Consider the following 25,564-nt stretch of genomic DNA (forward strand, 5'->3'; position numbering starts at 1 on the left):
TCAATGATCAAATGAAAAAATATATATAAAGCATTTTATGAGCCTGGAAACACAACATAGATGCTAACTTATATTATTATAATTATTACTATTGTTGTTATCATTACTATACCATTGCAAATTTCTTCCTGTTCTCCAAATTTTCTGGAAGTAAGGTTTTCAAATCTCCTCTTATATATTAGAGTAGTTTTTATGATCAGCTCTCATGGAGAATCTGAGGCAGATTCTCTGTGATAGTTTTCAATTCTGGAGTCTCCTTATATCTAATTAATCAAACTAGTGAGTCTGATAGGTGTTAGAATCCTTATAAGGTGTTAAGTCACTAGAATTGATAGAAACAATGCTTATGTTTACACCTTTGAGAGTTCACACATTAGCACATTTGTTCACAAGTTGGGGAGATTCACAAGTCAGAAACCCACAATCCCACTCTTTCAGAGTTGGAGTCAACCTTTGGGTTCACACCTTTAAGAGATCATATATAAGAAGCTCTTAGAGCTTCAGTCAAGAGACTTGAAGAGACTGAGTGAGTGAAGAGTCAGTTGAGGAGATTGACAAACTAGAGACTGCAGTCAGGCAGAACTGGGGATTCAGAAGAGGAGAGGCTGAGGCTGGCAGAGGCAGAAGCAAAGGACTAGCAACAAGAACTCTCGGAACCAAGGAAAACGGGCCTATTTTGGAAGAGACAATAAAAGACTGTGCTTTAATCTCTGGTTGCATTTGAGATGATTATTACATGGAACTGAAACTAAGGCTGCCTCCACAAATCTCCCCAAGAAACCTGCTCCCAGAGAGAGCCATTATATTAAAGAAGAGAACATTACAGATAGGCTCACTCATTTTCTCTCCCCAGGCATTCCATCTTTCCCCCTTTCTTTTTTTATCTTTTGCTTTAACACTTTCTCCTTAAATCATTAGTTTGCTTAATCTTGAGTTCTGTTTGAAGATGAATCCCTCTTCTCTTGCTCTAAACCAAACTTTTCCCACTAAATCCAGAAGTCAAAAGATCTCTATATTTGTTGCATAATTCTGAATTTCCCATCAAATACTAGCAGAATAGCTGAAAAAAATCCAAAGCTTCTTCCTAAAAAAAAATATAGAATACTATTCAGATCCACTTCTGCAATCTACTTTGATATAACAATGGATGCAACTTTATTTAGGGAAGAACATAAATTATCGCAGCATAAAGAACTGTATAGAATCTCCTGCAAGAATTCTCTACATATTCAGAGAAATTTGACCTAACAGCACACTGAGGAAAAAATCAAGGTAATGAAGAATGTTAGCTGACTCAATATTAACCTGTATTTAGATGGATATATTAGAGAACTTGTTCAACAATATGTTTATCTAGAATAGACAATATAAATGACCAACAAAAAAGTCAGCCACTAAGTTGAAAGAAAGAACAGAGTGCGCAAAACTGATTTAGGAATTGCTTTTTTCTTTAATGACCCCCTTCTTTCCATGGAAGAAAAGGCTTATCTTTTCAATAATTATATTTTACTGGTGCTGTTCAATGGCAACAAGACAGAGTATAGCAGTGTCTCTAAGGAACTGAAAATAAATATATGCAAAGATCAATGGTAAGTATAAGAAGACTACAAAATATGACCAATGAAGAACTCTGTAGAACAGCAATAAAGGATGGCATCAAAACATCGTATGACAGGAAGAGAAAACGGGATCATCACATGAGTTGAGGGATGAAAGGTGACCAGAATACTCCATTGGTATGCTCAAGATACTGGAAGAAAGATTGGGACTTTACACAGTAAAGTTTTACAAGAACATGGACAAGGGTTACACAGGTATGCATAAGTTGTGATTTGGTCTTTTGTAGGAATGCCCCCAAAGATGAGATATCAGGACATTTGAATGTTATGTACTGCTGACTGAAGAGAGACGTTTCAGTTGATGATGAGGCTGAAACCAGATTACAAATGGGGATAAGGACTGCATGAAAGGATAGACAATGAGCATAGGTAGCCTTTTCCAAGAAGGCAGGGTAGAGATACAGGATAGCTCCCCATGTGATGGTGAATGTAAAGAAGTTAGTCTTACAACGGAAAAAGGACCACCTCATTAGGAAACTAATGAAATCTCAGCTGAGAACATATAAGGAAGCTTGTGAAGGGAACTTAAAATTTGAAATAGCTTCTGTGGGAAGAATAGAATCAATTAGGGGGGAATAAAATGATTGCATCACCACATTGAATTCATAGTTGAAGTTAGATGCCATAAATCTGTAGTACAGAGTTAACTTAGTTATAGGACTTTTTTCAGGATTTAGGGCTGACATGTAAATGGCAATTCAAGGATGTAGTTTGGCATGGGATACGTGAAGTAGGACAAAAGAGGAAAGGATCCAAAATAATGACAGAATGAAGTTAAACTTGTTAACTATAGGAAAAAAAAATTGACAGAGAAAGGGGAAATCAGAGCATTAAATAGTGGCCAACAGAAATACTAAGAAAGAGAAGCAGCCATTTATTTAGCAAACATTTATAATGTAACAGGAAGGGGCAACTAGTTGGTGTAGTGGATTGATCACCAGCCCTGAAGTCAGAAGGACTTGAGTTCAAATCTGATCTCAGACATTTAACACTTTCTAGCTATGTGGCCCTGGGCAAGTCACTTAACCCCAATTGCCTCAGGAAAAGAAAAAAAGAAAAGAATAGAAAAAGCAATATAACAGGAATTGTGCTAAATTTTTGGAAATAAAAAGAAGAGCAAAAATATCATTTTTGCTCTCAAGAGCCTCCCATTCTAATGGAGAACACAACATGAAAACAATGTGCAAGAAAATACATACATACATACATATATATATATATGTATATATATATATATTAATAAATATATGCACACATATTTATGTATATAGTGTAAATTAAAAGTAATCTTCCAGGAAAGGCATAAGTTGCAGGAACAGAAAAAGGCTTCCTGCAAAAGGTTGAATTAGAGGTTGAAATAAGGGCAAAGAATAATTTACAAGAACTAATACATGGGGAAAAAAGGAATCAAAAAAGGAGATTATGATCATGTAGAGGAATGTCATTTTTAAATTATGGAAATAGAATGTTTGTGTGTAATGTTGAGGCATAAGATATTACAATTCTATATAAAGATGAGGTGGAACAAAGTAGTCATTGAATTTGAGGAAACTGAGAAAAACCAATAGATTAAGGTTTTAGAAGATCCTAGCAAAAAGTTAGGAGTTAGAAAGATGAAGAGAGTGATCCAATTAATACACTTATTGTAAAAGAGAAAAGAACTATAATAGAGTATGTAGACCTGTTACGGGCCAGAGCTCTGAATGTGAAACAAGAATTCTTACAAGGTGCTAACTCAATGGAATTGATCAGACAATGGTTATCTAGTTTAGCATGGTGATTAATAGTTCTCTAAATTCAATATGATTGATTTAATCTTACAACAAATAATGGTTTCCTAGTGATTATACTCAGTGTAGAGCATATAAAGCTGCGATAAACTCAGCCAGAGGGAGAGCCAGAGACAGACTCAGAAGGACTAGAAGAGAGACTCAGAAGGGCTAGACACAGACTCACAAGGGAGGCAGAGCCAGATTCATTCACTTCATCTCATAGCACAGTGGTGACTCTCCTCCTTCACTTCTCCACTGAAACCAAGACTCCTGAAAGGCTCTCAAGAAACCTGGCCCAGGCCCCAGGCAAGGAAACTAGATTGTGAAGGAGATAATAAAGGATTTGAACTTTAACACCTGACTATTCTTGTGGGAATTGCCCCAAGCTGCCCCAAACCTCCAGAAAACCACCAAGAACATTACATAGACATAATAATTTTTTTTCTGAAACAGGTTAAGAACTAAGGGAAATTAGTTTTAATATAGATTGTGTAATGGATAGAGTATTGGGGGGTGGAGGGAGTTCCCCTCATCAAGAGTAACATCAAGACTACCATCAAAAGTTAGGAAAACTCAACTTTGTGAGTTTAAATCTGGCCTCAGACACTTATTAGATGTGAGATGCTAGGTAACTCATTTAACTTTATTTGCCACAGTTCCTCATCTGTGAAATGAACTAGAGAAGGAAAGGGTAAACTACTCTGGTATTTGTTCCATGAAATCCCCAAATGGGGTCACTATGACTTAGGACTAAAAAATGACTGAACTTTGGGAGGGAGAGCTATATGATACACTGGAAGAGCTGAGAGTCAAAAAAAAACTATCTTTGTGAATTCAAATCTAACTTCAGATATTTACTAGCTGTGTGACACTAAGCAAATAATTTCACTTTATTTGCCTCAGTTTCCTCATCTATAAAACAGAAAGAAATGCCAAACTACTCTAGTACCTTTGTGAAGAAAACCCCAAATGGGATCACAAAGAGTCAGACAGGACTGAAAAAAATGACAACATAAATCAGGAGTTCTGCAGTGCCTAAACAAAGAGATGAAAAAGTTAAGATGAGATGTGGGAGGGAAAAGTTAAAGTGAATAAAGGTTAGAAGTGGGACTTTAGGGACATTAATTTTTAGCCTCCTCCTAATTCCAGTAACACCTATATAGGTGTTATATGAATTTATGTGAATGCATACATGTGTGTATTCATGTGTATGCCATCTTGTTAGTACTTTTCTGGGTTTTTTTGAGAGGGAAGAATCACAGGAGGTAGAAAGAAGTATTTAGATCTGTTCTTTCCTCCACTTTAGAATCTCTAAGATATGGAAATTTCCTCTACTAATATGGATAGACAACTTATCTGTAAAATAAAAGCTGTGACTTACTCAGCTATTATGTATCATAGTCAGAACTTGAACTCAGATCTTCTGACTTTAAGGCTGGCCTATTTACTGCCTCTCACCTTATACAAAGCAAACATTTAATCTTAAATTGGCAGAATTAATCAGACGTAGGACAGGACCAAAACAGTGATTGCACGAAACAAAACAGAAAGGAGTTTATTACATGAAATTTTCCCTGCTAAAATTATCTTTTTTTCTAATTGCCAGTAGAGGTTACACAACTCTCCTTTTCCCCAACCTTCCCAACTAAGGACAGAAACTTCTATCTTTTTTCAATGCTTATCACACAGTATTTTGTTCACAGTACCTAATGAATGTTTTTTTTTGTAATTGAACTGAGTTATGAAACAGCCTGTGCAAAGACATGTGAAAGAAAGTCAACACTGAAGGAAAGAGCTGCAAAGGAGCAGACTGAATTGGAATTGTGTGGTGCAAATTGCAGATGAGAGCAGACAGCTAGGTTAGGATTAGCTAGTGGTACATTGAGAGTGTTAGAAGTTTCTATTAGGCTTATTATCCTTAATTCCTATATATGTCATTCATCAAGGGAGAGCCCAAGGTGCATTGGCAGCACATGGATTCTCTCCAAGGAGAAAATATTCTGTAACAGAAAGAGTGCAGGAGTAGAAGTAGAAAAACAGAGGTCTCAGTTTTCACTTCTCTGAAACCTCAAACATGTCTGTTAACCTCAATTTCTCTCCACATGTTCATCCTTTTGATATGATGAAGAACCTTTTCCTGTTTCCATACCTTGCTTATGAAATTAGATGTCTAAAGTACTTTGAAAGAATGACACTATATAAAAGGGTGAATACTCCATAATGAAAACTTTTTAAGATATAGGGAAAAAACAGTAAAATTCAAAGTATGGGTGGAATGAGTTGCTAACGTATCTCATGGATAATTGTCCACTTACACCCAGCCCTCAAGAGGAAAAGGAAGCAATAAATTTGTCTCTAACTCACCACATGTTTTAATTGCACAGTACTCCCAAGGGGTGTCAGGGTCAAGAGTATAGCACCATGGCCTCGGCTTGCCATCAGGATTGCGGCAATAATTATCATCAAAGCCCTTGTCAGGATATCTGCAAACCACACCAAGAAACGTGTCATGTAAATCTGCCTGGAAACACCACCCAACCCTCTGTTCAAGGAGTGCTTTTCAACTAAGATTTTCCTGTGAGCCAGAAAAAGAAACATTTCACTGGAGTTGTGCTTTATTAGAATTTGCTACCATGAGGTTGACATTAATATACTATTGAGTGCGGGGTGCTATATACAGTTAACTCTGCTAATTATTTAAGGCCTTTCTAGTAGCCCAGAACCAGAGACAAAAACTGAATCTCTATCACATAGAATCCAATTAAAAATGGATTACATAAACAAGACCTGCCATAGAATGCTCTTTAAGAAAACTGGTCCTTCTGTAAGACATCTTATTGAGTTTAAAATTAAAATTATGTTTCAATAGCTCCATTATTAATGACTGTTTTATTCCACTAATAGAGCATTTCTAGGTCATGCCCTCATCGTCTTCATAGTAAAAAATACATTGCTCTCTCCTACATTTAACTTATTAGAGTCTGAATTCGTTGTTTGATTTTAATTGTTACCATATTCCCTGAGGTATTACCTAAAAGAGAGGTGCCATTTTTTAAGCAGGGGTTTAATTAGAAAAGGATCAAACAAATGCCTTAGTAAATGCCCAAAATAAGAGGGGAAATGAAATTTCTTCATAATTATTTGTTTGTATTTTTGTTCATATATTTTAAATTGAAAAGACTTGTTTAAAAAGACATAAAATTTCAAGGCAAAATGAAATGAATAATAGAGATAATTACCAAAATAATTCATGCCCAAGCTATTTCTTGTGGGGGGAAAGTTGAGAGTTTGGATGCATCTACATTCATTTGTATAGTATTCACATACACAATCTGACTAATTCATCAGAACAAGCCTATGTTTTAGTTTTGCATTTGTTTTAATTCTTCACTTCTCATCACCTGTAGAGATATAGTTCATGTTAATAATATATGTGACTTGAAAAAGGCACATTAAAAAGCATCTTATTTCACGGGATCTACATTTTGGATGTAGAATTTGAAGATATCTTAAAAGTCCTTTAGTCCATAAAAAGAAAACCAAACTCCAAGAGAATGTAATTTGCCCAAGATCACTTAGGAAATAAGTTGCAAATCTGGGATTTCAACTCAATTTCTCTGACTCTAAATTTAGCAATCCTTTCATTGTATAATACTATCTGCCCTAGACACGCACTTAAAGGCCAATAGTAGTGATAGCCAATTTATTATCAGCTCCCACAGTTTAGATGTACTGGATTGTTAATGAATCTTCCTCTTCTATACCTCTCCCTTCCCTCAGGACATGCAAGAATTAAAGAAATGAGTCATGCAGATGTTCTGGTATACCCCATTTGCTACATTCTTTGTCCTCAGAAGTATCTTGATGGTGAGAATTCCAACCACTGAGGGCTTGAGTTAGTGTCAGATGGAGCCATAACTCTGTAATTATGTCCTCATCATAAACTCTTTTCCTAGAACTCTGATGGTCCTGAAAACTGTGTCTAAAGTATCATATATATTAAGGGAAAGATTCTAACTGTTTATTGGGCCACTGGTACAATCTACATCATCCCCAAAGTGGGAATGTAGAAGGGTTTGAACTGGTGATTAAAAGAGAACTTTCAAAAGTAGAGCCAACACAACATCAGGAGACATGTTTACCTCTCTGGTAAGAATTTGTGTCTGTGTGGTGTCTGGTGATCCCAGCGCTGACATATCTTGCCTGATTCAGTATGATCCATGGGACCTCGGTAACTTTCCCCATTGCAAGTCATACACTCAACTACCAAAAGAAAAGTAAATATTAGCATGTTAGTAGCCTAAGACAGGGCTAAAAAGGACACCACTGCTGTATTAAAATATCAATCTTTTTAATCATGAAATTTAAAAAAAATGATATTTTAATAGAGTATTCTAACATAGGATCCTATACAATTATTGTTTTTAAGCTTAGTCTAAAAATATTCCTTCAGCCAGCTTCAGAATGGTGTAATAGGAGATGATGTATTGAAAAATCAAATTTAAAATCTTAAATTTAAAACATATTTAGAATAGTGTCAGATTACTCTGAATGTGAAGTACTAGCTATCTAAGATTTGGTTGTTTCAACCAGATCAAGAACAAAATCAGAATTTAATCACCATACAAAAAGCATCTAGAAGATTTTAAACAGGGGTTTACTTTCTCCCCAGAAGTCCTAAAACCATTCATTTTCTATACCATCTGAGTTACTAACAGAGCAAGTTGTTCACCCTATAATGATCTAATAGGTTGTAATAAAATAAAAGCCAGACACCCAAAATAGAGGTCACAAGAAGGTAACCAACCAATCTAGGAAGTCATATTGTCTTGTGTCAGACACTATGTTTTATCCAATAGACATATTTAAGCATCCCAATTAATCCACAGACTGTATTAATAATAATAATAATGTTGACTAAAATAGGATTTCTCTTAAATTTTTCTTATATGTAGATATTGTACATAATTGTTAATACAAAATCACATAATAGAAATTGTCCTATATTTAATTTGTTGTACTTTCTCCTCTTTAAAGGTACTGAACCTGCCAGTTAACCAACTTTTATTAATCACTTATTTTTGTCAAGACATTGTGCTAGGTGCTGGTGATATACTGATCATGAAATAATTTATGTTCATAAAGACTTTACCCTATAAACAAACATTTCTATTTTAGACAACAAACTTTCTTCACAAATGTTATGCTGAGAACTCTAGTCTCACGATATTCTGGTCTTTTATCTTTAGCATTTCTTAACTGAACATGGGATTCTTCAAATGATTAAATGATGCTATGATATAACACATACAAAAGAAAAACATAAATGCTTATCTCCTGGAAATTATTCCTGGAAGTTTGTAATTGTTGTATAATTTGCTTGGGTACTACTCCTATTATTTCAGGGTGAATTTGGTGTCTACTGATATTAAGCTGAAGAGAACCCAACCATCTTCAAATATAATCTGTCCCAGGGATAAACAGATAAAACTAGAAGATTAAATTCAGGAATATATGTGCTTTTACTAATCATTTTATTATAATAATGTTTCAGGTATAAACACATCATTACTTTGTTTTCCCACTTTTGATTCCTTTCATTGTTGATTTATCAGTACATCAAGACAAAGCACTGAATCAGACTTTTCTTCATTCCCAAGATGAGAAGCCCTAGCTAATTAAATTTTGCAAGTACTTACTATGCAAATGAAAGGGGCTAACAACACATTGTTGAAGGGATTTGGATTGATCTATATCCTCTACACTGATCATTTTCACATTAATACCTTTCAAATAGGTCAGATGTCAGGACATTTCAGTTTCACATATGAATGGTTTACACAGTTATTTAGTTTTGACCCTTCTATATTTTACTGTGTTTTTATATAAGTAAAGTAAAATTCTTTGTTTCCTCCTTTTCTCAGAATAAGACTACGGAAAGTTTCATCATTGCATGTAAACAATATGTAAATAGTCAAATATAAATGTCTACTGTGTCTTCCTCTTGCAGGTGTAACTTTTTCTTAATAATATGTTTTAAACATAATTACAAGAATTGATCCATTTTTATTGTTAGGATTAAGTGAGATGATAAAAATAATATATTTTGTAAACTTTAAAGCACTATATGGATGTTGGTTATCACTATCAATCTCATTATCATGTATTGAACATATGTTTTATATTCCACATTATAGTTAGTACAATGGAAGATGGAGAAGAGGATATAGAATGGATACAAGAATAAATATAAATCTAAGTCTTGTGTTTATAGAATCCATAATCTAGTTGGAGAAGCAGATATACAAATATAATGGAAGATATATGATTGTTCATTATAGTAATTTATGATTATATGTTGGAATGTGTTGGAAAAGTAGATTTTGCAAGATAAAATGGGCAACTGAGATCAGGGAAGGCATAGTAGTGGAAATATGACTAACAATGTGCCTTAGAATATGGACAGCAAATGAGGAGTCAGAAAAACAAGAAAGAGGGAAAGCCATTAGGAAATTAGGAAAATATTAGGAAACTAATCTACAGCTGAGGGTATAATATAATCAAAGGTGCTCAGGGGTGGAACCCTCTAAGTAAAAGGAATGAGCTTACTGAATGAAAAGACAGTATTAATCAAATTAATCATTAATTAATTAACTAATCTTGCAGGGGTGCTGGAAGGGGGAATAGTAATAGAGCAATTGGTTGGGTAAGGTGACATCAGATTCAAAAAGTAAAAAGGCTTTAAAGTCATACTAAGGAATTTGAACAATATCCCTGAGATCTAAGATGTAATGGTATACACACATAGATATAGATTTATATTATATAGATATTGCATATAAACATACATATACGTACATCCACATGATCAGAAAACTCACTTTTACATGTAGTCAATCAAATCCTTCAGCATTTTATTCCCCTCTTCCCTTTCTAAATGGGGAAAGGGGCTCTCTGTTAGATACTTACCTGGCTGAGTCAAGGAGGAGAAAAAATGGGAGGAAAAAGGGAAAATGGCTTGAGCATCTTGCCCAAGATAAGTAAATTGAATTTTTTGGTGCTTCAGAAATCTTTTGCCCTAACTCATGTTTCTAGTCAAGATATAGAAGGACCACCTTCAAGTAATTCAATGCATGGCAAGAAAATGAGAGAAGAATAAACCAAGGAGTATCTTTTCTTCCCCATTCCATGTCCATACACAGTTTTCAGAATTCCAGATCTCAATCAAATTTGGCAGGAATGGTGTATTACCAGCAGCAAAAAAAAAAAAAAAAAAAAAAAAATACTTTTCTGAAAGGACTTCCCGCTGAAGGACTCCAGCAGCTGACAATAGTTCAATCACACTGTAAAGGATAAATATGGCCCTTTCACTTTGCTACTGGTCCTCCTCCACTTATTTTATCATCCTATTTAAAGACTTTAATAAAATCTTTATTATTTTCTATACCAGCTACAATGAAACCTTCACATTTAAAAATCAAAATAAAATATTGTATTCAGCCACATAATCAAAAGCCAAATAAAATTTTTAAGTAGCTTTCCTTTCTAAGAAAAGACATAACCTAAATGATGAACATAAAGTATAAAAAAAACAAGTCCATTAAGTCTGATGCAGCTTTAACATCTTTCTGATGGCAGCAATAAATGAAAAATGAACAGATTTGTTTTTATGTTCCATAAGTTGTTCAATGTAAAAGCATAGATGATATTCATTTATATACTAAAAGAATGATTTGTAAATATTCTGTAACTATGCCTATGCTATTTTGAATCCTTTTACTTAAGTTTATTATAATGTGTTAGGAAAGAATATCTTCAGATAAATACAAGTCGTTATGACATTTATTTATATATAGCCAATTTCTCTCTTCTTCTGAATTATTAATATTACTTCACAAACATCACACATAAACATAACATTTCTTTCTGTAAATGAATGATTTAATTGAATGAAGAATATATATAATAGGATCGGTTCATTGATGGGGAAACTTTTATAATATTGTGGAGAACAACAGATAATGACAGAACTTTTTCATTTGAAATTTTTTTTTAAATATTGTAATCCGCTTATGGTTTAACTTTTTAATCTTTTGTTATTTTCTAGATTGTTTTCTGTGTAAAAATTTGTCTATTAAAGTGTTTTCATTACATCATGTGTAACAGTTCATAATGTTCTGAGAAAACAAATGTTTCTATTAATTTCAATTAATATAACTTATAGGTGAAAGAGCCACTTTTCAAAGAAAAGCATAATTGATATCTAGTGTTAAATACCTAATTTATAACAAATTTCACTTAATTTCTAACAACTTTTAACTAGCTATTGTGGATTAGTCACTATCTTCATAGAAGCTAAAAAATTATAAATGATGTGTCAAATCATTTGTCCCACACATTAATAGAAAGTGATGCTTCACCATGACATGAAAGTCACTTCATCTATTAAAAGGCTATACCATAAAAAAATAAGCTTTGGTAGGTCTTAATAAGCTGAAAGGCTTCAAGTATGGTCCCAACCACAGATTATATCTGCTGTGGGGACCAGTCTTGCTAAATTTTAAGAGGGTTCTCACTAGAAATAATTACTAGATCACAAGTATTTTCATGATGGTGGCTAATCCATTCAACATAAAAACAAATACAAACTTTGTGTTTTAAATGATGAGCTAACTATCCTGCAAATTGCAACATGAGCAACAGAAATCTTTGTGCTGATCCCATTTAATTAATAATAATAATGATATGAACACGTGGGTAGAAGACCCAATACATGTTCTATTTAAGAGTTTTTTGATTTGCAGGTTTTCTTCTCTACTGCCAAATATATTTTAGATAATATCTATCTTTGAGTTTTTGTTTTGTTTTTTATGGAAATAAATCAAAATATACTTTTGTAATTGGAACTGTATTATAATCCTCTTAGAACATGGTTTATTATAACATTAATTCAAATAACCACTAAATAGTTCTCAAGCTATCAATTAGACTATAAAGATAATTAGTCCAAGCTCCTAAATATTATACTATTAGATTTCCATTTCATATTTAAAATAATTTCCAAATAATGTGATTATACACTGCAGTGATATGGGGGTGGGATGGAAAGGGAAGTAGGGTCCTCTCTTAGCCTTTGCTTTTACTCTGATTCCTAATTTTAAGCCTTCTTTTCTGAGTAAGAACAAATGCAGACAATTCAGAGACCAAAAGTGCACAGACTAATAAGATAAGGGAAGCTAGAAAAGTATTCTTTGCTTTCACTTCCCTTCTCACAGTCTATGATAGTCATTCAGTCAAGCAGCCAGCCAGTCAGTCATCTGACTGAAGTCAGTAGATTTGGGGGACAGCTCAGAACTTTTCCACATAAACTGTAGCAATGGAGACCCTCTAAAAATAGGAACTTCTCTCCCATGTGTAAATTTACTTCAAATACTTTGTTATACCCTTGTTCATACAAAACAGACTTGTTCATAGTTACCACAGACAAGTTTATTTTTTTTTTGAAGAAAACATGGAGAAAGTTATAATGAACAAAATGTGATACGGAATGGAAAGTGATAGTTTACAAAGCAAAAATGGAACTGGCTCTAGCACAAAGTTAAATTAACTTTAAATCAATGAACAATTAAAAAAATTACTCTATAACAATTAACCAACAATGATAGTAATGAAAATCATCCTAACATCAAATGAATGCATGTGGAGGATAAGGCCTCTGGTCCATAGCAAACTAATGAAACATCTTGCTTGAAAACATGGGCACTATTCCAGTAAACCCCTGAGTACTTTAAAAAACAACAATGAAGCATTGAATTCCTAATACAACAGGATTCATGTTTTGAATGTATGTTTTAAAAAGTCGAATTTCTGACAAAAGTCATAGTTCCAGCTATTTAGCAGCCAGATTTACCTAAGTAAATAAAACCACAGACAATGCTGAAATGCTTATTCTTCCATCTTGTGAGCCATTCAGTTTTCCACTGCAATAGTACGGACAATGCCCATTTATGCTGCGGGAGGAGGTAAAAAAATGGATTTGGGGTGCCTTCAATCAAGAAAGATTGGGAACCACTACTGTAACCTCTCAGATAATATTCTGCGTTGTGCTCAATGCTTCCCATATGTCCAGTAAAGCACAAGTACCAAGTCCTCCAAAGCACACAGAGTAAAAAGGCTTGCATTGTCCCAATCCTATATTCTTCTCCGGTGTCTTCTAGGACAAAGCTTCCACAGAAGCAGCTGTCTGGTGAGTGGAATTGATACACGACTAACAGGTCTACTCCCTAACCTGCCCCTTTGAGAATTGTAAGGAAGGGGCCGAAGCAAGGAGGAGCAATGTGTGTGTGCACATGTGCATACCCCTGAATGAGAGAGTTTCTCCCTCTCCTGCACTCCCCCTGAAGGGATTCCTGAAGCTACCTCAAGGCTCTCTCTGTGGGGTTTAACTCATCCAGCTCCTATTGCCACCTGCAGGAGAGAACCATGTTCATTATTTTGCATTCAAACTAGAACTATATTCCCTCCATATTTAACAATTCTTTTAAAAATTAATTTCTAAATTAATTACATATAAACAGGACTTCACTTCTAATGCCCATTTTCCTTGGTAATTTGATTAGTTACTATTAACAGTCACAAAGGTTAGATTTCCACTCTAAAGGGAAAGAGTATCCCACCATGCATTAATGTTGTTAATTTACCTTCTGAACACTGAGGAATGTCACAGACTTCATGGCGTACCTCTGGATTGCTTGTGAAACACCATGGTCCTCCTTCTTCCCCTCGAGGATTTCGACAGTAATTTTCCTGTAGGTCTTTCCCCCGATAGCTCGAAGGCAAAAAGCTAGTTTTAAAATGATAATCATTACAGTATAAGAGCATGCAAATCTTATAGCAAATGTTGCTTTATTATTCATTAGGTGCAGGGTTATTTCTTATGAACCCACCCAGACTCATTCATTTGAAGAAAATTACAACCTTCTTCCTTTGTTTTTATCAGAAAAATGCTCAAGCTTCATTTTTTTTCCTTTTGCTATACTGCTGTCACATTATAGCCATATGAAACTTTTGTGATTTGAATTACAAGGATAGCAATATTACTAAAATATATGTATGTATGTATGTGTGTGTGTGTGTGAAAGAGACAGAGAGAGAGGAGGAAGAAGGAGGGAGAGATGCAGAAGAAAGAAAAGAGAAGTAATACTTTAAATAAGTCTGATAGAATCCTAAATTCTGCTTGCTAGGCTCAAGATAGAATAACTGTCATTCTTGTGATGAAACTAATTCATGATGCTGATATCTAATTTGGGGATATGGTTTAATATTTTCACTCATGTTTGATTCTTTGTGACCTGTCATTTTTTTTTCTCCAGCTCATTTTATAGATGAAGATTAGATGACTTAACAGGATCACATAGCTAATAAGTATCTCAGGCCAGATTTAAATTTAGGTGCTACTGACTCTAGGCTTGTCACTCTTTCTACTTTGCCACCTAGTTGCCTTCTACTTAATGTGGAGTAGCTAATAAAAGGGATAGCTTTAGTTGGCCTTCCTCATAAGCCAGAATGACACTGTAGTATTGTTTTGATTTCCTAGGATGTTCTCTGCCTCATGGTGAAGCATGGAAGAAGTAAAAGCTACATGGATGAGATTCCAATCCCATAGATGTGTGAACATGTGGGAGAGGAAAAGGTTTCACTGTAGTTGATTTCCTTTGTAATCATAAGCATTTTTATAGATTTTAAAACATTATTCTGAGAAGGGATCTGTAGACTTCACCAGTCTGCTAAAGTGATCTACGCAGCACAAAAAAAGTTGAGAATTTTTACTCTCTGAGGTCAAGGTGACTTTTTTTTATCCCCAGCACTTAGCATATTGTTTGAAGTATTGATGTATAACAAATACATTCTCATTATTCTCATTCTCTCTCATTCTCATTCATATTCTCTTTCTCTCTCTCTCTCTTTTTCTTTCTCTGTTTCTCTCTCTCTCTCCCTCTCTCTCTCTCTCTCTCTCTCCTCCTATATATACACAAACAAACAGTTTAGTATGTATATATGAATGTATATTTTCTCCCTCCCCATGCATGCACATTCATTCACTGGTAGACAGTGGGATTTGTTTGGTTGTTTTTTTTGTTTTTTTTCTTTCTGGAAGAAAAATAATTATAAGAATCAATGACATTACAGTTTGGGAAGGGGGAAGTATGGGAAGAGAGTAGAAAAGAGGAAAAGAAGAGAGAAGGAAAGGGTAAGGGAAGAAAAGAGAATGAGAGTGAGAGCCAGAACAAGAGAAGGAGAGCTAGAGAGTGTAAGCAAGAGTGGGAGAACAAGAAACCTCAGGGAAATTTTTGTGGCCAACATTGCGCAGCCAGGGAATTTTAAAATTCCATTTTGCTTATACTTGTGAAGTATTTTCTAAACACAAACTAATATGTATGACAAATATGTATTTTTATATTTCTTTTCAAATCAGTTATTTTTCTCACAAGTAAGAATATATTAACCAGGGCTAAAAGGAAGTAAAGCTATGTTATTAAAAGTCAACATATTTTTATCTAATAATATTGTTTCCATCAATGCTATTTCATAAAAATGAGAATTTCTTTTTTAAATAAGACCTAGAAATCCGTTTCCTACTTAAGAAAAAAAAAATAACGGTCTGATATTTTTTAAGGCTTTGCCCACTCAAGAATGATATATATATATATATGTATATATATATATATATAAAAAGAGAGAGAGAGAAAGAAATATAGATATAGAGACACACATATCATAAATACATATAGCCATGTGATCTTTAACCTTTCTTGGTTTTGGTTTTCTCACTAGTAAAATGAAGAGTCAAGAGTTCTAAATCTGTGTTTCTACAAGTCTGTGCATCTCACAAGGCTGTTGTATGGAAAGTATTTCATAAGTCTTCAAGTATTTACACCATGTGAATCATTATTCTTCCTTTTAAATTAATAATATCTATTTCATTGACATAAATTCTAAATGAGGAAACTACTTCTACTAATGAAATCAGAGATACAGGAAAGCTAAATGCTTTAGTAGATAGACTGGTGGGCATAGGAAACCCTGAGTTTGAATATGTCAGGTACTAACTATGTGACCCTGAAAAAGTCACTCATCCACACTCAGCTTCAGTTTCCTCATCCGTAAAATGTAGATAATAATAATTTGTACTTCGAAGAATTGAGATATGAAAAACACCTGTCAAACCCTAAAGCCTTATTTAAATGCTAGTTATCATTATTATTATCTCAGTTTCTATATACTTCTGAATCTTCATATGATTTGTTTGTTTTATTTTGTTTTATTCTTCAATTTTTATACTGTTATCTGAAAGTTAACTCCATCACCCTAAAATTAATTTAGGCTATTCTTTTAACAAAAGTTAGGAATTTCCCCATTTTATGATTGTACATTACTAGACTTGAACCATATATACACTTTTCTGACCTTTTTTCTAACTTTTCACCATGACAATAGCTCCACAAACATTTAGTGACATACATATATACTGCCTTTTGGATAAGAGATGTATATTCTAAAAAATATGTATAAACATTTTTACTTTAAATACTTTAGTAGCTTTTATAGCAAGAAATGCAATGTGCCCCAAAAGTCCTAGTGCAGCTTTAAGCTTGAACAGATCAAAGCTGCACTAAGACTTTTGGAACTCATATATTATTGTTATTCTTTCTGTGAATAATGGATCATGACACCCCTGGATAGGATCACTGACCATACAGATAAAAGCAATGGAGTACTGGGGTCTTCTCTGCTGCTAACTTGTAATGTGTTGGGCAGCATTGCTTAACCAATCTGAGGACTAGTTTCCTTATCAGTAAAATCATGGAGTTAGGCTTATCTAATGAAGCAGGGTACATCTTAAAAAATGCTTACTAGAAGCAAATAAATAAAAATTAGTATTTTAAAATCATTTTTGTTCCATCTCATCATCTCACTCCAATCCACATAGATTTGGAAAGAAAAATGGTCACAAATATAAATGTAAATGGACATAAGTGTAAAAGAAGAGAGAATAGTAGGAAAAGAAATAGAACATTTTTTTTCTGGATGTAGAAAATGGGGAGAAAATTAAAAGTTAGCTCATTATTATAGTATTGGCCTTAATATAGCAGATTTACAATTTCTTATGCAATCACTTTTTATTGCACTGTATTATGGAAATGTTTGCTTTGTTGTACAAGTTAAAAATAAAATTTTAAAAATATTCTATCAAAAGTTTTCCAGGAAATCAAGATCAAATAATTCTCTTTTGATTCACCTTCTGTCTTTCTGTTGCATTGGATCTTCAAGGCTGACTTCTAATATAGTTGATAGAACACTGGATCTGGAGGGGGAAGACCTGTATTCAAATCCTATTTCAGTAACAGTAACTGTGTATACCTGGGGTAAATCACTTGATATCTGTCTGCCATAGTTTCCTTTTATGTTAAATAGGGACAACTCCCTATTTAACTTCTTATGTTAAAAAGTTCCTAACTCCCAAGGCTGCTATGAAAACACAATGAGAAAATACATGTACTGGACTATGCAAAACTTATATTGTTAGATGAATTCTAGGTATTAATAAGATTAAGTTAAATTAAGTTATTTAAAGCACTATTTTGTTCCAGGGACTGTGCTAAGTAGTTGTATTGATATTTCCAATGTTTAATCTGTGCTGAAAGTTCAGAGCTGTTTTTTGTTTTTATTTTGTTTTTTTTTTGTCACATTGTAAACAGCTAGATGGCTCAGTGGATAGCAGGGGTCCTCAAACTACAGCCTGAGGGCCAAATGCGGCAAACGGATGATGTTTATCCCCCTCACCCAGGGCTATGAAGTTTCTTTATTTAAAGTCTCACAAAACAAAGTTTTTGTTTTTACTATAGTCCGCCCCTCTAACAGTCTGAGGGACAGTGAACTGGCTCCCTATTTGAAAAGTTTGAGGATCCCTGGCCAATATAGTGTAGAACCTAGAATCAGGAAAAACTGAATTCAGATGTGGCCTCAGACAATGAGCAAGTTTGCCTCAGTTTCCTCAACTGTAAAATGGTCATAATATTTCACAGAGGTGTTGTAAGGATCAAATCAGATGATCATTATAAAGTGCTTAGCACAATGATGGACACTAAATAGGTGTTATATAAATCCTTATTTCTTCTCCTTCCCCATTATGTTGTACTCAATTTGTTCGCATAATGAAGTTTTGAATATAATTCATTTGTTCACTCTATATTTATGGAGCACTTACTTTGTGAGAGTTTATGCTATGGACTATAGTATACTAGAGTCACTACCCCTATTCATGAAGTTCTAGGGCATAGAATTTGACCTAAAAAGAATCTTGACATTATCTAGTCCATACTTCTTACTTTACAGATAAGGAAAATAAGTCAGAGAAGAGACTTCACACAGATGATTAAGAATACAGACAAAATTTGAACATTTTCTCTGACTTTGACTCTAGAAAAGCTTTTAAGGGAGGGGTGGGGGATGTGGCTAAGAAATTATCTGAAATGAAGTCCTCAAATTTAATTTTTTAAAATTTGGCTCAAAACTTCAAAATACTGGCCTGAATTTTCTTCTCTGAATATTTTATATGGATGCAAAATATTATGATTTTTACACATTCATTTACCTCATTAATGAAGATATTGAACAGCAAATAAAGAAACTAGATCTATATTCCTAGATCACCTGATTTTCCAGTTTTTCTTTTCTATTCATTTGACCATCCATCATCATGATGCCATTAAATCTATTTATAAAGTATTTCAATTTAAGGAGTCAACAACATACCATTACTTCAGCCAAGGGCATAGTTCTTATTCTATTACCCCTGTAATATGGTCCAAGAATCAAGCACTTCACTTTATTTTTGTATACCACACTCCAAAAGAATAACTAGTGGATGAAGGTCATTTCTTTCTAAAATAGTGTAAGCATAGAGAGCTTGCAAAAAAAAAAAAAAAAATGAAAGTCTCTCTGTAATAAGGCATAGTTGATAAAGCAACCAATTAGACTTCACAGGAAGACCTATTACAAATCCATCCCCTCTAGATCTGTGATGCCTCACCATCACAGAATATTGGGATTAAAATAAGACCTCTGTTGAGTCCAGTGCACATCCTGGCACTATGGAAGATCAATTTCAAATGTTATTTCTTTGTTCATGGATAACTTACATCATTTTCTGCAAGGGTATTTTAGCTTCCTAATTCAGGTAGTGAAATCCAGCTAATTTTTGAGAAGACAAAGCTAAATTATTTTCTTTTTAATTTAATTCAAGTACAGCACTATGTTCTAGGGAAAATTAAATGTCATTTTATTTTTAAATTACTTTATTTAGAATAAGAATTGTAAATCTCTGATACTGAAATGTTGCAGCTGGTTAACTCCAAAGTACTATGTTAATAAGAACAAGATCATGAGTACCCTTCTTGGGTTGGTCACCAGTTACCTTTGCTTTTTTCTATGGTCAGTGCCAATACCCACAATATAAGTTAAATACATAGTAAATATAGATTACTGAATAGTTAGTATGAAAGTACAGATGGATAGTGCAAATGTTTTACCACAACTTGGAGTAGAGGAAGGAACTAGGATAGACTATTAATAATGCCATTTTTCTTATTAATGGCATTGATGTCATTTTATATTGAAATAAGTCTAATTCTTAAATTTCCATTTTATTTCACCAGATATAATACAAACTAAGTGCTTATTTAATGAAATTAATATCTGAAATTAATCTTGGAAAATATTCTAAATCTTAGGAATTATTATCTCTTTAAGAGTTACCAGGGCCTTATGTTTGTCATCCTTTAACCACATACAGTATTAAATCTGTCCTTAACTCCTACACATCTTTAAATGGAAGGCACCAGAGTGCAATCTTCAAAAATTAATAGGCAAGTACTTCCATCAAGAGATTCCCTACCTCCCTGTCCTTGCATTTGATGGCAGTCATGACTAAGGAAAGTATCAATGAGGAAACAATAGACACTTGTCTAGTAAACCACAGAGCATTAGATTCCCCGAGTTTCTCCGAATCTAAACCTGATTCCTATTGTTTCTCTTCCAAAAAAAAAAAAAGGTTTGCATTGTTTGAAGTCAGTAGGCCATAGGCACAACCAGAAAAGGAATTTAGTAGAAAAATCCAGTTTCACCTTACTCTCCAAATTATACACATTTCACTGTCAGCATGAGTTTATAAGAATAGCTTGTATCAGTTATATTTTTTCATAATATATATAGTCATAAATAATTAATATACAGAATAAAAGCAATTGTAAAATAGGAGACCAACGAAATTATTACACTAAATCTTTAGGGATAAATTAGCAAATATGAAATATTTGACAAAGGACAGGTCAACTATGTATATACACACATATAAGTTGATTCAATGATTTGTATTATGATGGACATGTACTAAAACCTGCTTAAAGGACTTATTTTCTTAAATTAGCTTTTTAAAAAATGTTTAGATTATTATTTCTTTATATTATTCTTACCCGTGTTCATGTGGTATCATCGAATTCCATGGCTGACATTTGATACCACTCTTAGTTATAGATACGGTTCCTTTGTAGCTTCCCCCTTTACCAATGATACAATTTCTAATGTAGTCTATTAGAAGAAAGCAGAGAAAATATTAAAAGCATGTGAAGTATATGCTTTACTTTTTAAAAATGAAAATGAAAATTTCATTCAAACCTGTAAGTAATTAGCACAGACATATATTATTTCAATTAACAGAAAAGGTTCTAATATAATGAGAAGGTATTAAAAATAATGATACTACTGAAATTATTAATTTTAACATCAATTTTAAACTAAGGAACAACAGAACCTCTCATTTAGATAAATGAATCCATTATTTATTGTATATGTTTTATTCTTATCTAAATTGTTTTATAAATATTGCACTGAGATTTTTTCCTGTTCTTTCTTATGTGGGCTTAACTTGCCAAATTAAAGCAAAGATAGCAGAATTCATTACATATACACAAATATGTATGTGTGTTTGAAAGTGTAATCATCTTTTTAAATGTATAAGAGATTGATGTTAAATTCAACCAGAAATAGGGACCATTAAACCTTACTCAATATCTTCCAAACAAACCACACAGTGAGTTAGAAAACCACATATTAACATTAATATTAAATACATTCTACTATATTTTTATTTTTTAAATTATTTCTCATTTTTATTTATTCCGTTTTGGTTATTTATTTATTCTGGTCCAGTCACAGTCAAAACACTCAAAAGTGTTATGGACTACCTGAAGTAAGTTTTGACCCTTCTGGTATGACACTTTTGTTTCCTACCTCATGGAGAGGTATGTATACAAATTTATAGAAAAAAAAATTTCATAACCAGAGACTATTTCATTAATATAAATTCAGCATCACTAGCCATATCAGCGTCTAGCCAATGATGGGGAAAACAATCAAAGTGGATATACATTTTACACACATACATTAACACAACTAAAAAATTATCAATGTCCTTATAGGTTTTATTAAGCACTTCTATAATTTCTTTTAATTTCTTTAAAAGTTTCATTTTAAAAATGAATGTGTACTATTCGTTGCCATTAATAAAAGTCAAAAATAGACATATTTTATAAACTATAGCTCTGATGATTTCAATCAATAGGAAATATTATTGATATGATTAATATTCTTTGGTTATTTACCATTTAAATCATGTCTTAGAAAAAAAGAAACTTGTTAATATTCTCCATATTCTGTCTAGATATCAAAATTGATGGAGTATTTTGAACTAGATTTTGCTTTTTAAGTTTACTTAAGCATGCAATTAAGAAAGTTTTTTTTTTAATACAGAATATTCTCATTTTCCTCAAATCTCTCTATCAAAGCTATACCAAGTTTTTTTTTTTACTATAGTAGTTAAAATAATTTAAATTAGTGATTCACAAAAAATATTAATTCAAAATATAGAAATAAAATAAAATAACCTTTTAAAAATTTTATATTTGGTGATTTGCAATCACAGCTTAAAATTCAAAATTGACATATAGAATAGAATACCTTTTAATCTTATGACATAGCTTTTTTTTTATCATATGTAGTTATGATTCAGGGATATATTATGACCCATTTGAATCTTCTTAATAATGATTCATGTTACAATAGTATTCAACACTTTATATTAATTAGTGTTACTAAAACATTTTGATATTTAAAAATGAATATCATATATGCTGGCTTTCTATTATTCGTTGCATTTCAAACTTTGTACAAGGGAAAGGAAGCTGTCCTAAATTTTCTAGCATCTTTTCCCAGGAGATGAAATACTATTCATTTTATTAATGAGCTAGTGAGGGTTATATTTTTCTGCTGTACTGTAAGGTGACTACCCAGTGTGGTTAGAGCATGCCAGATGCAAAAAACAAGTCTATGGTTTGAAGGGGAGATTGCTAATTTCACCCACTTTGGGGAATTTTCTTCAAATACTTAGCACCCAGTACTGTATATATTTGACCAACCAGAAATCTGTCATGTAGAGATTTATAATAAATCTCCACAACACTAAGTAAAGATCTCAGAATTAGCCATTTGATTGATTATATATATATAAAATTGTACCACAAAATGTCATTTTTATTGAAAATTACTGAAATATTTTATCTTTAAGTCACTATTTTAAACATAAAATAGTTTTTAATATCTCTGCTTAGTTTTATTATAATTAACTAGATAAATTGTAATCTCCTCCTGAATCTTTCTTATATAGAAAGGATTTAATCACAATAATTTTGAAATCAGGTATCCAAGTTATAATTGTTGCCAATGTCGTTTCATGGAATTTTACAATTTAATTTGTTTGAAATAATAAACATATTTTTAATACTATATAACATATAGCAAATTTCATACCTTTTTCAAACCTGAAAAGCAAGAGGAATAGGTGTTACTAGTCTCATTTTATATACTGAAGCTTGGAGACTTTCAAAGCTATCTTTGGTAGTGCATACAAAATTCTTTTGAGGAACAAGTCACAATTCCTCTCAGAAGAATAGTCAGACAATCTCTCCAATCAAAGAAACCCTAACTAAAATGGTTTAGCATCTCTTAATTATTTACTGTTGAGTCATTTTTCCAATCATGTCCCACTCTGTGACCCATTTGGAATCTTCTTGGCAAAGAGACTGGAGAGTCTCATTTCCTTTTCCAGCTCATTTTAAAGATGAGAAACTGAGGCAAATAGGGTGAAATGACTTGCTCAGGGTCACGCAGCTTTGTAGTACCTGAGGCTGAATTTGAATTCAGCAAGATGAGTCTTCCTGACTCCATTGCCTGGCACTTTCTCCACTGAGATACCTAGCTGCCCCTCTTAATTATTTAACTGATGGCATAATGAATCTGATCAATTATGAAGAACCAGCTTTTAAGGTATTTTGAGGGGGGGATACTAATGAAGTATTGATTTGTTGGTAATATGTGAACATAGCATTAATCATTTTTATAAGGAAGTTTTGAATTCAACTGTTGCCCATCTGAGAAACAGCTAGGCACAGCAGAAAGAACACTGGACAGGAAACTGGGACACTCAACTCAAGTTCTTCCACCAACAAATTAGCAATCTCAGCAAGTCTCAGGACAGGTTTTCTTTCTTTTTTTTTTTTTTAATTTTGAGATTATATAAGATGATCTCTTAGGTCAATTAAAATTCTAAAAATGTGTGATTTTGGATGAAAATTTAAGGAGAATCAAGTTACCTTTGTTTTCATACAGATCAAATTCATGGTCATGCTTCTTTCTCACTCCATTTGACATGCTATTGAAAGGGAACCAATGACATCGTTTTTTTGCTTTGTCAAAAGCAAAGGCCCTGAAAAAAATATCTGAATGAAAAAAAGGAATACCACTTTTTACATAGCTTTTACAGTGGTGGGTATATAGTTTATCAAGGAAAAAATGTAAGCAAATAAATCATTACATAGGGACAAAAGAAACTCAAATGACATTCAAACCTTCTCATATGATCTTACAAATAAATAAAATTAACTTTCTCTAGTCTTGGCTTAAAATATCAGTTTTCTCACTTCTGCTTTTTCACTTTTAGTTTTACACTTTTCTTGTTAAAAAAATGTATTAAAATACCCATCTAATCCTATTTACTTTTTAAAATCACTCTTCTTTCAATAACAGAACTCAATAGGAACTTCCTGTATTTATTTAGAGAAGAATGATCTTTTATAGACTATCACAGTGTACCCAGTCTTATAAAGTGCTCAAGAAGAAAAAAAAAATTTAAGAAATTGCTAATGGAAAACATTACTAAGATCTTTTTTGTAGTCAATATTATTCTATAAAAGTATTATAAGTGAGAATTTGTTAAATATTTTTCTTCTAAGACAAACTTCTAGCAACTCAAGTACAATGCTAAAAGCACGATTGTCATTATAATACACCTAAATATTTTATTTACCTTGGTCATATATATGTGTATATGTGTGTATATATGTATATGTATATATATATATATATATAATATTATACATAAACACATTTATTTATTATAAAAATTTTGAAAGATAAATAGATTTTGAAGAAGTCGATGAAAGTCTCATATAACATCCACTTCCACAAAATTAATTTTGAGCCTTTCATGATTTTTATGGATACACTATTTCATAAGGTATCTTTATTTTCTAAAAAAAAAAAAATTACATTATACGTGTAAATAAAAATATTTTTGAAACTATTTCCCATTTGAAAAAGTAATGGTGGGAAGCAAAATTCTTGATTTTAAAAATTCACACACTGAATTGAAAAAAAAAATCTGTAAAACTGGGGTGGGGGCGGGTTGTACATGTTAGGAAATGATATAAGAGAATAATAGAGAAAGCCTGTTTTAATCAACTACATCGTTAATTTTATTTAGTGACAATAGTTTCATTGGGTAGGTCTAGTGTAACCACATTACGACTTAATGAATTACATCACCCTTCCTCATTGCATCTAATTAGGATTTTTTTCTTCTTTTTCTCAAGATAATGCCACCAAATTGTCAGTGTTATCATCCCTCTCTAAAACTCCTTTAGTTCATCAGCAAATTAAAATGTCTTGTTAAAGATCATCTATTCTGATATTATCGTTGTTATCTTAATTTTTCTCATC

The 25,564-nt window shown here is 32.7% G+C and overlaps 1 protein-coding gene across 3 annotated transcripts in view; it reads right to left on the bottom strand.

Moving 5' to 3' along the window:
* HGF (hepatocyte growth factor) overlaps positions 1-25,564 on the bottom strand; it is a 105,960-nt gene that overhangs the window by 63,863 nt on the left and 16,533 nt on the right. Inside the window, exons 3-7 of one of the 3 annotated variants that reach the window (XM_051961634.1) lie at positions 24,160-24,272; positions 20,926-21,040; positions 14,092-14,219; positions 7,534-7,654; positions 5,756-5,874 (exon numbers count right to left, since the gene is read on the bottom strand). In XM_051961634.1, the coding sequence (XP_051817594.1) occupies positions 5,756-5,874; positions 7,534-7,654; positions 14,092-14,219; positions 20,926-21,040; positions 24,160-24,272 (596 nt within the window). Of the gene's footprint in view, positions 1-5,755; positions 5,875-7,533; positions 7,655-12,865; positions 13,859-14,091; positions 14,235-20,925; positions 21,041-24,159; positions 24,273-25,564 lie in introns of those variants that run through there. The other 2 variants (XM_051961633.1, XM_051961632.1) reach the window with 2 other exon arrangements.

The sequence above is a fragment of the Antechinus flavipes genome, chromosome 5 (genome assembly GCF_016432865.1).
Source record: "Antechinus flavipes isolate AdamAnt ecotype Samford, QLD, Australia chromosome 5, AdamAnt_v2, whole genome shotgun sequence".
NCBI classification, from domain to species: Eukaryota; Metazoa; Chordata; class Mammalia; order Dasyuromorphia; family Dasyuridae; genus Antechinus; species Antechinus flavipes.